Source organism: Chrysochloris asiatica, unplaced genomic scaffold, assembly GCF_000296735.1.
Source record: "Chrysochloris asiatica unplaced genomic scaffold, ChrAsi1.0 scaffold00014, whole genome shotgun sequence".
Taxonomy (NCBI): domain Eukaryota; kingdom Metazoa; phylum Chordata; class Mammalia; order Afrosoricida; family Chrysochloridae; genus Chrysochloris; species Chrysochloris asiatica.
This window is the reverse complement of record NW_006408532.1, coordinates 902,385-916,048: the sequence shown is the minus strand read 5'-3', so window position 1 is coordinate 916,048 and position 13,664 is coordinate 902,385. Positions and strand designations below refer to the sequence as shown.

Genomic DNA, 13,664 nt, shown 5'->3' with positions numbered 1-13,664 from the left:
CTTGAGGAAGTTCTAAGCCTCTCTGAACCTGTTTTTCTTAACTATAGATTAAAGGAAATATTGATTTTACTGGATTGTTATGAAGATCATGGGTCTACACAACAATGCTTAGGAGCTACTTAGTAATTAGAGTTTCCATTCTCTCTGTTTTCTTACATCCCACATCTGGAACAGCAAGTCTGCCCAAGCATCCACATGCATGTATTACGAGAACATGATTGGCATGGAATCACCTCCCTTCAGGTTGTCCACAGCCACCAGAGCAATTTTTCTGGAACACTGCTCTGACTGGCCACTCCCTGGTTAAAGCCTTTCAAAAGTTCCCACTCCTTGGCAGGGCTACTTGCTTCAAGTCACTAGACCATCTGTCATTCCTAAACAGGCTCTGCCCTCTATCTCTTCCAAGAGGGAATGCTCTACTCTCACATCGCTGCCTAATAAAGTCCTATCTGCCACTCCTAAGTCCTGTCTCCACCCTAGCTCTTACCCAAAGCCACTCACAGCCTCTCTCTGATGACAGTAATCTCTTCCTCATCTGGTCTCCCAAGACCCTGGATTCCTTACTTCTCATGGACTTTCATATCTGAAGACTTAGATTCTGTGTCTGTCTTCTCCATAGAGGGGTAGAGGTTGGATCTCACTTATTTTTTATTCCAGTGCCTGAAATGTAGTAATCACTCAGGGAAGGTGGCAAGAATTGAATTGTTTTCTGACTCCTTTTACTTTCCTGAGGGATGGGAATTGATTGGACTTCAGAGCTCAGAGTCAAGCTGCAGGACTCCTGAGACAGATCTGCCAGCCTGATCTACAGCTTGGTCTAGTGTCTTCTTCCTGTGTGATGCTTTAAGAGAGGAACAAATTTACCCCTCCTGGCAACTTCATGGTTTTTCTTTTTTTAAATGACATTTAGAAGATGTGTTTTTGTTTTTCAGTTTTCATCCTATTTATACAGTAAATACATGTTTATTGAGGAAAATTCTGCATATGAGAAAGCAAAAAGAAATTATAGTTCTTTGAGCAATACAATGTTAGGGGAGCCTCTAAAAGCCTACTGTTGACTGGAAGCCTTACCAATAACATAGTCAATTAACATGTATTTTGTATATTACATATATTATACAAGTACACTACATCCATATAAAAGCTGCTTTTTCAATATGAGATAAAAAGGTATTTCACAAAAAAAGTTGCAAGAGTTTCACATCTGCTAGTTTAGCTACAGCAATAGCCTCATAAAATTTCCTTTTCCTTTTTTTTTACAACAGTCCTTCCACTGGACTCATTTATCTTGAAATGGTGGGCAGCTGCAGCTGCAGACCTCAGTCTACATAAGTATCAAGCAATTCAGCTTTTTCTTGTAATATCATAACTTTTCTCAGCTTCTTGGAAGCACTTCCAACATCACTAGTAGCACTTCATATATGCCCCATGGTGTTATACAAGGTTTTGCACTAAACACGATGAAGAAAACACAAGAATTGCAAGAGTTCACTTTTTGCTGTTGCTGTGATGCACAATTTGCTGGACAGATGAACTGCTCATCTGGAGACGATCAGTGTCACATGGCATTCTTTAAAAATCCCCATGTTAGTGGACCCACACAGTTCAGACCCATGTTGTTTAAAGGTCAACTGTAATCATCTGTTTTATAGCCTTCATTTTTACTTACTATTTCCTGAACATTTTTCAGACTGTTAATGTTATTTCTACAGGTCATTGTTTTAAATGGCTACATAAACTTTGTTCCAATGGACATGTGTACCAGACAATATTTAACCAATCACTTTGTTCGATATTTTTGTTACTTCCTTTTTTTTTTTTTTTTTAACCCTAGGCACATATCCTTGTATATAAAACTTTATCAGAATTTTTAATTATTTCATTAGGATACATTTCTAGAAATGGAAATAGTGGTCCAAAGGGTACATAAATTTTTTAGGTTTTTTATATCAATTACCAATTTGTATTCCCACCAAAAGTACCCCTTTTCCTAGACTGTTTGCTAACAGCTTCTCATTTAGTTCTTAGGCCATGATTTATTTCCTCATGATTCTCAAAGGTTACTGTTGTTGGATCCCTACTACATGTAATGTGTGGCACTGTGGGTTAATGTGCTGGACTACAAAGTGGGTTTGAATCGGAAGGTCGGTTCAAGCTCACCAGTCACTCCTCGGGTCAGAACTAACTTGGCAGCATTTGAGGACAATGACTACTTGAAATAGGGTCCTGATTGTTGTGTTATAGGATAAGCACTAGACTGCTTACAACAGGGTCAGTGGATCAAGCCCACCAGCCATTCTCAGAAACACCATACAGGGTCACTAGGAAGTAGAATTGACTCAGTAGCCCTTAACAACAACTCTACTAGTGAATACAGTAGAGGATGTAAACCTCTACTGCTGACCATTTCCTTCTGGTCTGGGGCTCCTCCCACTCTGCATCCTTTAGAATCCTGAGAGAAAACAGTTGCCCTTCCCCAGCTAGGCGTCATGAAGAAGTTAGTAGGCTGTTGGGGTGAGCCACCGGACTTTGCAAGAAGTCTTGCACCTTTGGATCATGTAAATAAAATAATGTGTAGCACTGCTTTTTGATGCATAGCACGTTTGTATATTTGACTTATCTGCCAGGTGTTTAACTCAACTTTACAAAGGTTTATTTAAGAGCATGCAGTCAATTCAAGGCTCTAGGACAGAGAACCCCAGACCAAATCCCATAAGCCATGGCAAAATGTAATGAATGTAATAAAAGAGGAGCACATCATATCTGATGACTTGTTGAGCATCTCCTCAACTCCAAACACCTTACCTACTGGAGGTGTTGTTAATGTGGTAAAAATGCCAGGAATCGTATAGTTCTAGATTGCTCGCTCCCCTTTATAGCTGGGGTAAATTATTCTACCTAAGCCCTGTTTTCCTACTTGTACCCAAACCAATTCCAACTCATAGCAACCCTATTTTCTCCATTTATAAAAGGAGGCTAATCATCTCTAGCTTGTGGTTATTGTGGAACCTAAGTATGTAACGAAGGTTGGGGCCTGAGAAACTCCCTGCCATAGACTAGGTGGTCAAAACAGTGAAGCTCTTCTTGTTAGATCGTGTTCTCTCTGTTTGCAGAAGATACAGGTCTGGTATTCACTTTGCACAGTACTATAACATTTGTCAGAACTTCCTCACATCTCATCGAATCTTATCCTCTCAGTAGCTTTGCAGGTGGTGGTCTCTCCATTGTTTAAAAAAGAAAAAGATACAGAGAAGTTGCATGAATTGGAAAAGTCAGACTGCTGGTTAATGGAAAATCCCAAACTAGAAGACAGTATTTTCAGTATTTTTACTTATAAGCTCAAGCTAAGACCTTTTCCCCAAAACTACCACATGCATCTTCCTTTTTTTTTTTTTAAATAGTTATCATCTTATGGGGAGTCCTGTCGTAGCACAGTAGGATAAACACTGCACTGCTAACGTTTCTTGGAAACTCTATGGGGTCGTAAAAAGTCGGAGCCGACTTGATGGCACTTAGCAACAATATCATCATCTATGAAGCCCTGATGCTCTATGGGTTAAACATTGATCGGCTAACCATAAGGTGGGCGATTCAAACCTATCAGCCACTCTGCAGGAGAGATATGAAAGTTGAGGATGTTTGCTTCCACAAAGATTTACAGTCTCTGAAACCCTCAGCAGCAGTTCTACTTTGTCCTATCTAGGGTCGCTATGAATCTAAATCTACTTGATGGCTGTGAGGTGTTTTTGTTTTTTTATCACAATTTTCAGTCAATTAATAGTACTATTTTCTTACCATGTTATCCTACAATTTCACTTCATTTATTTTTAGACACACACACAATTTTCCCTGAAATGCCAGGTTTATCCAACCTCTTGTGTCTTTCCCAATTCCCACCTAGATCCAAAAGGCCCTTATCCCTAGATTTCTGATGCAGAAGGAGGCCCTTCCCCTCTTTATTGCATTTGACTTGAGCACATTAGAGCAGCCTCTTCCCTAAAGAGCCATTTCTAATTGGATAATAGTCATATTTGAATAATAGTCGTATTTACTGGTCTTCTTTGTTAGTTGTTGTTGTTGTTAAGTGATGTCAAGTTGCTTCTGACCCATAGCGACCCTGCATAGGGTTTCCAAGGAACAGCTGGTGAGCTTGAACTGCCGACCTTGCAGTTCAAACCCATTTTGCAGTCCAGCACACTAACCCACAACAACACACCAGAAGCGTTTCCCATCATTAATCTAACTTGGGAGTCCTGGTGTGGCTCTGTAGGATAATGCACTGGACTGGACCGAAAGGTCTGTTTATAAGGTCAGAGGTTCAAATTCCCCAACTGCTCCTTGGGAACCGTATGGTAGTGTGCCATGGAGTCAGTTCCAACTCATAACGACCCTGTATAGGGTTCCCGAGGCTATAAATCTTTATGGGAGCAGAAAGCCTCGTCTTTCTCCTGCGTAATGGCTGGTAGTTTTGAACTGCTGACCTTGAGGTTCACAGCTCAACTCATAACCACTACACTATGAGAGCTCCTTCTGAAACCCTAAGCAGGTGTCATTGTTAAGTGCCGTGGATTTGCTATTTCAACTCATCGTGACCCTGTATAAGGTTTCCAAGGCTTTTAAATTTTTTGCAAGAACAGAAGAAGCCTTATCTTTTTCCTGTGGAGTGGCTAGTGGGCTTGAGTCACTGACCTTGTGGTTCGTGGTCCAGTGCTTACCCCATAAAGCAGATGTTGCTGTTGTTGTTAAGTGCCATCGAGTCAGTTCTGACCCATAGTGACCCTGGGTAGAGTTTCCAAGGAGCAGCTGGTGGACTTGAACCACCAACCTTGTGGTTCAAACCGACTTTGCAATCCAGCGCATTAACCTATAGCACCACAAAATTGGTTGGTGGTTATGTACCGTGGAGTCGGTTCTGACCACTGGTAGTTTCGAACAGCTGACCTTGAGATTAGCAGCCCAACTTGTAACCACTATGCTACCAGAGGTCTCAGAAAACAGATACAAACTTTTAATTCACTATGAGCATTTCTATGACTATTCTCTTTATTATATACAAACATATAAGTCTACACACAAATACATCTTTTATAAGACAGTTTCCCTACCAAGTATGAAGAGCAGCAGAAATGGGAAACTGAGGCTCTGAGGTGTTAAATATATTTCTTCCTTAATAAAGTTGTTGTTTAATAAGGGACCACTTTCTTCAATGCCTAGCCATTATTCAACCGAAAAGTCAAGATCCACAGTTGTCAAGTCTTTTATGTGCTAAACTTAGTGAGTATTCAAAGTGTGCATTTAAAAGACCCAAATCTGTATTGGTTTTTACATTGAAAAGAATTATTTATTATTTCATTCTGAGTTATTTTCGCTTGGTGAAAAATGATTATTTAAATGTTATTTATTCTCTACCTTGTTCCAATGAGGATTTAAGCAGCTTTCAAACCTTTAATAAAACATGTGGTCCTTATTGAATATGCAGGCACAATCCACATTTCAAATAACCCATGTGGATCAGTCAGTAGCCACTTTTAGCAAAGCAACCACTACCTGCTTTTACACATTGGAGTTGCGTTTCTCTAAAACTTTATTCTTCAGAAGAGCAATTTAAATGTAAATTTCTGGATTTCAAATTACACCTTTGGTTCCCTAAATTTTCCCCAAATCATAAAGTCATAACTCAGCCTTCGCTTTGTTCTCTGCAAGGAAGACCCTGGGGTGAGGGGTGGGGTAGGGAAAGGGGAGGGGGAGGTTGGAGAAAAAAGGAGTACACACAGACTGTTTTCACAAACAGTAGCATCATCAGTAAACAAATGTGGTGAAAATGTCCGCACTCACAAATAATCAAAGTAATGCAAATTAAAACAACAATGAGGTCTAATTTTTCACCTATTAAATTAGCGATACATATTTAAAACTTTAAGACTAACAAGAGTACCGTGAAACTGATAACGCATCCATTGCTGATGGTTGGTGTAAATTGGAAAGTAATTTGGTAGGATGAATTAAAAGCCTTAAAAATGTTTATATCTCTTGACCTAGTAATTTTATTCCTTGGGATTTCCATAAAAGAAATAATTCAAAAGAAAGAAAATCTGCAATATCTATGACTCTGGTGCTTATAATGCAAAAAAAAGAGCAGCTTAAATGTCCAATAGTAGTAGAATGGTGTGTTAAATTATGGTATGTCCAGTTGAGGAAATATGCATCCATTAAAGTTATTATTATAATGACTAAGCAGCATGGAAATGTTTATAATGTAGTTGGGAAAAGCACGATATAAAATTATACATGAGCTGTGATTACAAGTAATTTTTAAATGTCTGCATGTAGGCAGAAGTGAATATGTAGAAATGAAAATAGCTGTGTAAGGTAGTAAAATGAGGGATCATTTTTTTCCCCTATCATGAATTATTGTTATATTGCCCTTATAATTTAATGTGCATGGTTTTAATGTGTAACTTAATGTATAAAGACTTCTCTAGTTCTTAAAAGTCAGAGAACCAACTTAGCTTTCCTGTCAGAAGGATGGACTCTGAATATTGAATGAGCTCCATGGTCTCTTAGTTCTAGGTTCTGGGGTGAACTTGTGCTGTGACCCCCAGCACCAACCTGTCATACTGCTTCTCCCCTCAGGACATCGCCGAGAATGGCTGTGCCCCGACAACAGAAGAGCAGTTACCAAAGACTACACCATCCCCACTGGTGGAGGCCAAAGACCCCAAGCTCCGAGAAGACCGGAGGCCAATCACAGTCCACTTCGGACAGGTATGTCTGCTGGCTCTTTTACTAGTCTGTTAGTCAGCAGAAAGAAGAAATAGCACATGTCACAGACAGTTTTTCATTTCAGCTCATTTTGGCAAAGCAACTCCATGGAATTTTCCACCTCTTCCCAATGTTTATTTGGTACAGAACTGTTCTGAAGGTGAATTTTTAAAATGTTGAGGAGACAGCCTGGCTCTGGTGATAAACTAAGCTCAACTACTGAATGAATTCATTAAATGCAGCTGCTGCCTCCCCGACTCCAAGGCATTCCGTTTAGGGTGTCTGTGTTAGCTAAGCATCTCATTAGAACACTTTAGCATCCCAGGCCCTTCTTTGCACCTTCAAATAAAAGGCAACAAGCAAAGTCTTAAAAAAAAAAAAAAAAAATCAATTAGAAGTTCTTTATTAATGTACTTCCTGAAAATCAATATCGTAAGTCGTGCTTCTCAGAGTAAACACCCGCAGTATGATTCTAGGGATTCGATTCTTTAACCAACTATTCTCGTCGACCTGAGCATTTGAAAAATTGTCTATTTGTTTGATTTTTTTTTTTTTCCATTAAGTAAAACATTGTATTCTATACAGAAACTGACAGTTTGATCCATTTCCTATCAGTGGTTATGTTTCTGGTTGAAAAGAGATTGTGTCCCCTCCCTACTTCCTGTGAATTGATGTTTGATTAGCAAAAGTCATCATTTTTGTGATTTATGAGAAATGGCTCTGTGTGAAGAATATTGCTTTATCAAGAATGTGCAAGGTTTTTTATTTCTTAATCACCTTAGTCTTCAGCCATGTGTTAGATGAAGCATGATTAAAATCATCATTATGATTTTATCATTGGATTACTGTTTCTCCACATAAAGGACCTAGAATCGACCTATAATTTGCTCCTGTTTTTAACAGATGTATATCAAGTACTTAATATATACTAGGTATTGCACTGTTTAGAAATGAAGGAAATTAGTGAAATTGTGGCTGTGGATTATTATTGTAAGGGATGAGTTCATTGAAACTTAAAAAAAAAATCAATCTTCTCTAATCAATATTTTCAAATAATATATTCAAACAGTTTTAACTTGAGGAGGTTCATCTCCCTTTTTGAGATTGGGCATTTAAAAGGGATGTTATAAAATTGAAATGTCTTGAAGGAAAGTTGCCCCCACTGCATAGTGTTCATTTGGGCAATTACTATCTTCAGATAACATGGGTATTTTCACCCCTGAAGAGCGGCCTCCTGCCAGCATTCGGGCCCTAGAGGAGAAATATGCACCCCAGTTGCCTGACTGTTTTTGCTGAAAGCTCAGCCCCGGGTTGTCACCAGCATGGCATTCCAGAGCCAGCTTCCTGCTTTCCTTTGTCCTCATTCCTGCACACACTAGCCTTCCCATGAAAAGAGCCCCTCACTGTAGTTTGGAGCCCATTACAGAGAAAGAAGGGGCGGGGGAGAGGGATTTCATGGTGTTAAACATTCCATTTTCGAAACACACAAAAAAAGGAGGCCTTATTTGAAATGGAGAAAGACCTTCTTTCCATTTCAGCAAGAAGTAGAGATGCTTTCATGTCATTCCCAGCTAAATACAGAATAAGTGTGTGTGTGTGCACCCTTGTGTGTGTGTGTGTGTGTGTGTGTGTGCACGCCTGGACGCACAGGGATGGGGGATAAACAATTAAAAAAGACACCCCAAACTCTGTTGAAATAAGAGCTGTCTTTGCCTTCACAGGTCTGTAAACTGGAGAGGATGAAAGTGGCTTTTTTTCCCCGTTTGTCACTTCCCTCACGTGGCTGCCAGCATTATGCAAGTGTACAGGAAGGCAGGATTTTTTTTAATGCATGCATGCGGATTAAGGTCAAGCCCTGAGTATCAGCCATGCAGCGGGCTCTCTTACAGCTGCAGCCGCAGAGCCTACCCACAGCCACGAGATGCCTTAATTGAGACGTGCTGTCAAAGTGACAAACACATTTGCATACAGTCTACACTCTATTTATTTTCTCTGGAAAGGTCTACAGTCTGCTGTTGGTTGAACATTCTTAATCAGTTTGCTGTAAGTGTACTGCCAGCTAGCTCACTTGTGCAGGCCGCTTCTTCATTAGGTGACAGATTAGCTGCAGGGGGGATGGGTGTGGAAAACACAGACCCCTCTCTTTTAACTCTTTCTTCTTTGCCCTTGTGGCAGGTTGTCCTTTAATCCTTCCCAGGCACCTGGTTTCCTTGGCCACTGACTGTAGCAAATAACATTTCTAGCATACCTACTATTGGCAGGCATGAGTTTTAGAGACTTTTTCCCAGAGAGTAATCGGTAGAACGGAGTCCTAGTGTGGCACTGTAGGATAAACACTGGACTGTAAAGTTGATGTGAACTGCAGGGTCGGTGATTCAAACTCACCAGCTGCTCCTTGGAAAACCTATACAGGGGTCACAATGAGTCAGCACCTACTGACAGTACTTAACAGCAACAATTTGTAGAGTACCATTTCCAAACTGTTGGTCTCCTCCTACCAACTGGACTATTTTTTCACTTGATATTTTTCTGTAACTAGACTCAGGCCAGACATCCATACCAACTTTAGCCTCATCTGAAGCAGTGACATGGGTAAAATCACACGTATGATGAACTGGTTCAGTTTTGTTTCTGAGGTCTGTAAACTAAATTGTTTTAAGTGTTCATTCATGTGTCACCTGAACCACTCCTGTAGCCTCAGTGGTGGTGTGCCTTCTCTTCTTGGGAAACATGGAACTGCAGTATTTTGTGTTATCTCTCATATAGCCCTTTGAGGAAGGGATCATGAGCCTCCTTTTATGGAGATAGATAGAGCTGGGACTCAGGAACCATGGCCGTATGTCGTCATCACAAAAACCTAGGTCAGCCTGACTCCAGAGGCCATGTCACCTTGCTAAGCTTGGTCTCCAGAACTCTGATGTACCTGTTAAATCTGGAGTGCCCAACAAAATAAGTACACTAGCCAGACAGCATATGCATCTGTAGACAATTCCTTGCTTTGTGTGTGGGTTTGCATTTCTGGAGTGGATTTCATTCTTTAAGAACATCCAGCATTGGAAAGGGAAAGAGATTGTTGGAACTGCTGCACTAGTCTCAGCCTTGCAAAGCTGGTGCCCATGCAGCCAGTCAGGAGAGCTCCATGTCAACATTTGACAGGGTGGCCAGGTGCTTAACAGCAGAACCCCTCTGCAGAGGGGGCTGGCAAGAGTTATTGAACCAGCGCTGCTACTGCCAGGAGAAAGAGGCCTTTATTGCCCTCACCTCAGTGGAGCTCCCTTCTTCAAGGCTGTGACCATTCTGGCATTTAATTGTGCATCTATTCACCCATGTATTGAGACCCACCATGGTGTTGGAGAAGAATATTAAAAGTACCGTGGACTGCCAGAAGAACAAACCAATCTGTGTTGGAAGAAGTACAGCCAGAGTGCTCCTTAGAAGTCAGGATGGCTAGACTTCTTCTCTCATACTTCAGACGTATTGTCAGGAGGGACCAGTCCCTAGAGAAGGACATCATACTTGGTAAAGTGGAGGGTCAACAAAAAAGAGGAAGACTCCCAATGAGAGGGATTTGGCACAGTGGCAGCAGCAATGAGCTGAAGCTTAACAACAATTGCAAGGATGGCACAGGACTGATCAGATTTCATTCTGTTATGCATTAAGGTCGCAATGAATCAGAACTGACTCAATGGCACATAACAACAACAATGTGTAAGATGAGTAAGTCCACAGTCCTTACCCTTGTGGAACTCCAAGGCATGAGGGAGACAGACCCACAAATGGAAAGGCCCAACCCCAAGTGATAAGACTAAACTATTGAGGGCCCCACGTAATCAACCACTTTGCCCCTAGGAGACCTCTCTACATATTCCAAAACTGGACTCTATAATGAGAAGATATTTTGTTAACAAGCTGAATGCCCTAACAATTCATTTCTTTTTGTGGTGAGCACCTGTTGACAAAATTCCAGAAAAGAACCAAATGGTTTTTAGTTGGTCTCTGCATCTTTCTCATATATGGTTTCTTTGAAGAATTCAGAATATTCCAAATAACCTGAGAATGCCCGTTTCTACCTTGGAAAATGTTTAAATTTGTTGTTGTTGTTAAGTGTCATCGAGTAGGTTCCAACTCATAACAACCCTGTATAAGGTTTCTGAGGAGCAGCTAGTGAGTTTGAACCACTGACCTTGTGGTTCAAACTGAACTTGAGGTTGAGTGCTTATCCTATGGTGCCACACCAGGACTCCACCTTGGAAAATGTTTAGATTTAGAGAGGCTTTAATTAATACCTCTCTTTTTACCCCCTCCCAAGTTCAGAATCAATTGAGAAATGAGGCCCAGGAGACAGGTAAATGGAGATAAAGTTGCCAACTTTTTACTGATAAAGCTGAAAGGAGAACATTGCTGTTAACCTGAGGCCAACTGGGTTTGCAAAAGCTTCACCTCAGAGATAAAAAGATTCAGTTACTCCACACTGGGGAAGTGGAGTGGACAATTGCAGCCTCCCTCGGGCCATAGGCATTAGCTGCCCATAAGCCTGGAGAACTGCACCCTATAAAGAGAGCCATAAGGGATGACTTGGAGCATGCTCAGTTCCTTCTCCCAAACTCTCCTAGGAGGGCACTCCTCTGGAGAGGAATGAATAAGGACTCCAAGCAAAGGATTCCTGTTGCTTTTCTCTCCTGGGATGGGCAGAACCCCGTCTTTCTATAAATATAGAAGGAATGAGGGAACTTTTTCCTCTTGATCAGGGCTTGGGAACCCCCCAACCAGAGCATCTTGCTACTTGACTACTTTCTCTTTCAAGGAATCAGCAGAGGTAGCACCTATAGAAGCTGCTCTGCTCCTTGCACCTAATCAAATGGACAGGCCACTGGGTGCTTTCTCATCTGTACTCATTTCATGGAATCTTTACCATCAGCCATCAAGGAGGTGTTACACCCACTGTACATGGGAGAAGGCATTCCTGGGTAGTGTAAACAGTTAACACACTCAGCTGCTAACTGAAAGTTTGGAGGTTTGAGTGTACCCAGAGGTACCTCAGTAGGAAAGTCTGGCATTCAGCTTCAGTAAAACCAGCCCTAGGGACCACAGTTGTACCCTAACACACATTGGGTTACCATGAGTTGGAATTGACTTGGTGGCAAATGGTTTGGTTTTTTTTTTTGGTTTGGAGGGGTTTGTTTTGATGTATGAGGAAACCGGTTCAGAATATGTTTGCTTGAATTGGTAGCTAATTCATACTCGAATTCTACACTCTTGGCTCTCCTTAGCTGGAGGCACTGGCCTGGCAGGGTGAACCCAGTGACTGGATTCTAGTTCTGGATGTGTGCTGCCCACATGGTGGACCTTGGCAACCTGGCCTTCTCAAGAGCCCTTCATTGTTAGGGAGGTGGAAGAATGAAACTCCAAAGAGCATCATGGCACATCTTCCCCCATTTGTTGCTCCTGCAAACAAAGTAATTACCTGCCTTCAAATCTGACTGACTCCAAAGATGCCTCTTTTCTAAACCCCTAAAGTGTAAAAATTTAAAACAAAAACCCATTAAATTGAAGCCACAACCAAATACTACAGTGGGTTCCAAGGACCTGCACAATGTGGTTTGGATACCACCCCCAGTTGCCTGCCTGTCTATCCAGATGGAGAGTTGTAGCTTTACAGGCATCAGCTGGGTCACTTAGTGCCAGTGATGGGCTAGGCTAGAGAAGCTGCTGAGGTAGCAAATGCCTATTCAGCACAGTTGGCTGTACGTGCCCTGAGGAATTCCTTCTGCCCCTTTGAGCTTGGATTCCCTTCAATTCAGCTCCAGTAGGTGTTTCCAAATTCCCTATGACAAGACATCTCTTCAAACCACAGGTCTCCAGTGTGACTACACACTCCCCACCAAACTCACCCCGCCTCTTCAGTTTCCCACCTCAGTGAATGGCACCACCATTCATCCAGAAGCCTTGGTCCATTTCTCCCCCATCATAACCTCCCCCTTCTGCTTCCTAAACACCTCTCCATTCATCTCCTCTCCATTGCCTCAGTTACACCTTTGGTTCAGGCATATTACCAATCCCCTGGACTAAGCCAGAGTCTCCCAGCCATCCCCCTTGCATTCACTACATATGGTCTTGGAGGCATCTGTACGGAGCATGCGCAAGTGGTCCTGTCACCCTCTGTTCCTGGCCTCCACTAAAGATTCCATCTTCACCCCCTCCACTTGACATATGAGGTTCTTCATGATCATCCTGTCCAACCAAGGGGGTACCTATTGTAAATCCTCTGTCCTAGAACTTTGCACATGCAAGAGTAAGTCAAAAAGTATTGCTACTAGGGTTCCAGTTCATATATGCACAGGTTTACTCCAAACAAAGCATCTTTAACCTGTCTCTGTGATCAGTTAAGGTGCCTTCAAAATAACGGCCCAGTCAAAACAGTGACTTCCAAGGAAATCTGCTGACAGCTAAATTCAAGGCAGAGAATCAGCTCAAAAGGTAACTGTGACTGCCTTTTAGAATTCCCAAGAAGTCAGCTTGATAGTTTTTCTTGAAGGACACAGGACAATCACCAGCACTTTCTATAAAGAAGTTTTAAGAAAATTCAAAACTGCATTGGTGAAAAAAAAAATCAGGAAAGTTGCACTGAAAAAAATGTTTCCCCATCACGACAGTGCACCTGACCATTCTTCAAGGGTAACAAAGGTCATCCTAAAGGACTTTCATTGGGAAACCTTACCCCATCCACCCTCCAGCCCTGATTGTGCTCCTCAGGCTCCTTTTTGTTCACAGAGTTCAAAGAACATTTCAAAATAATATCACTTGAGTTCCTTTGTTGTTGTTGTTAAGTGCCGTCGAGTCGGTTCCGACCCATAGCGACCCTGTACAGGGTTTCCGAGGGTGTAAATCTTTACGGGAGTAGA

The 13,664-nt window shown here is 41.7% G+C and overlaps 1 protein-coding gene across 1 annotated transcript in view; it reads left to right on the top strand.

Annotated features, from left to right (window-relative positions):
- Positions 1–13,664, top strand: part of DENND1A (DENN/MADD domain containing 1A) — a 469,777-nt gene that overhangs the window by 403,078 nt on the left and 53,035 nt on the right. Inside the window, exon 14 of the mRNA XM_006834747.1 lies at positions 6,634–6,765. Within this exon, the coding sequence (XP_006834810.1) occupies positions 6,634–6,765 (132 nt within the window). The remainder of the gene's footprint in view (positions 1–6,633; positions 6,766–13,664) is intronic.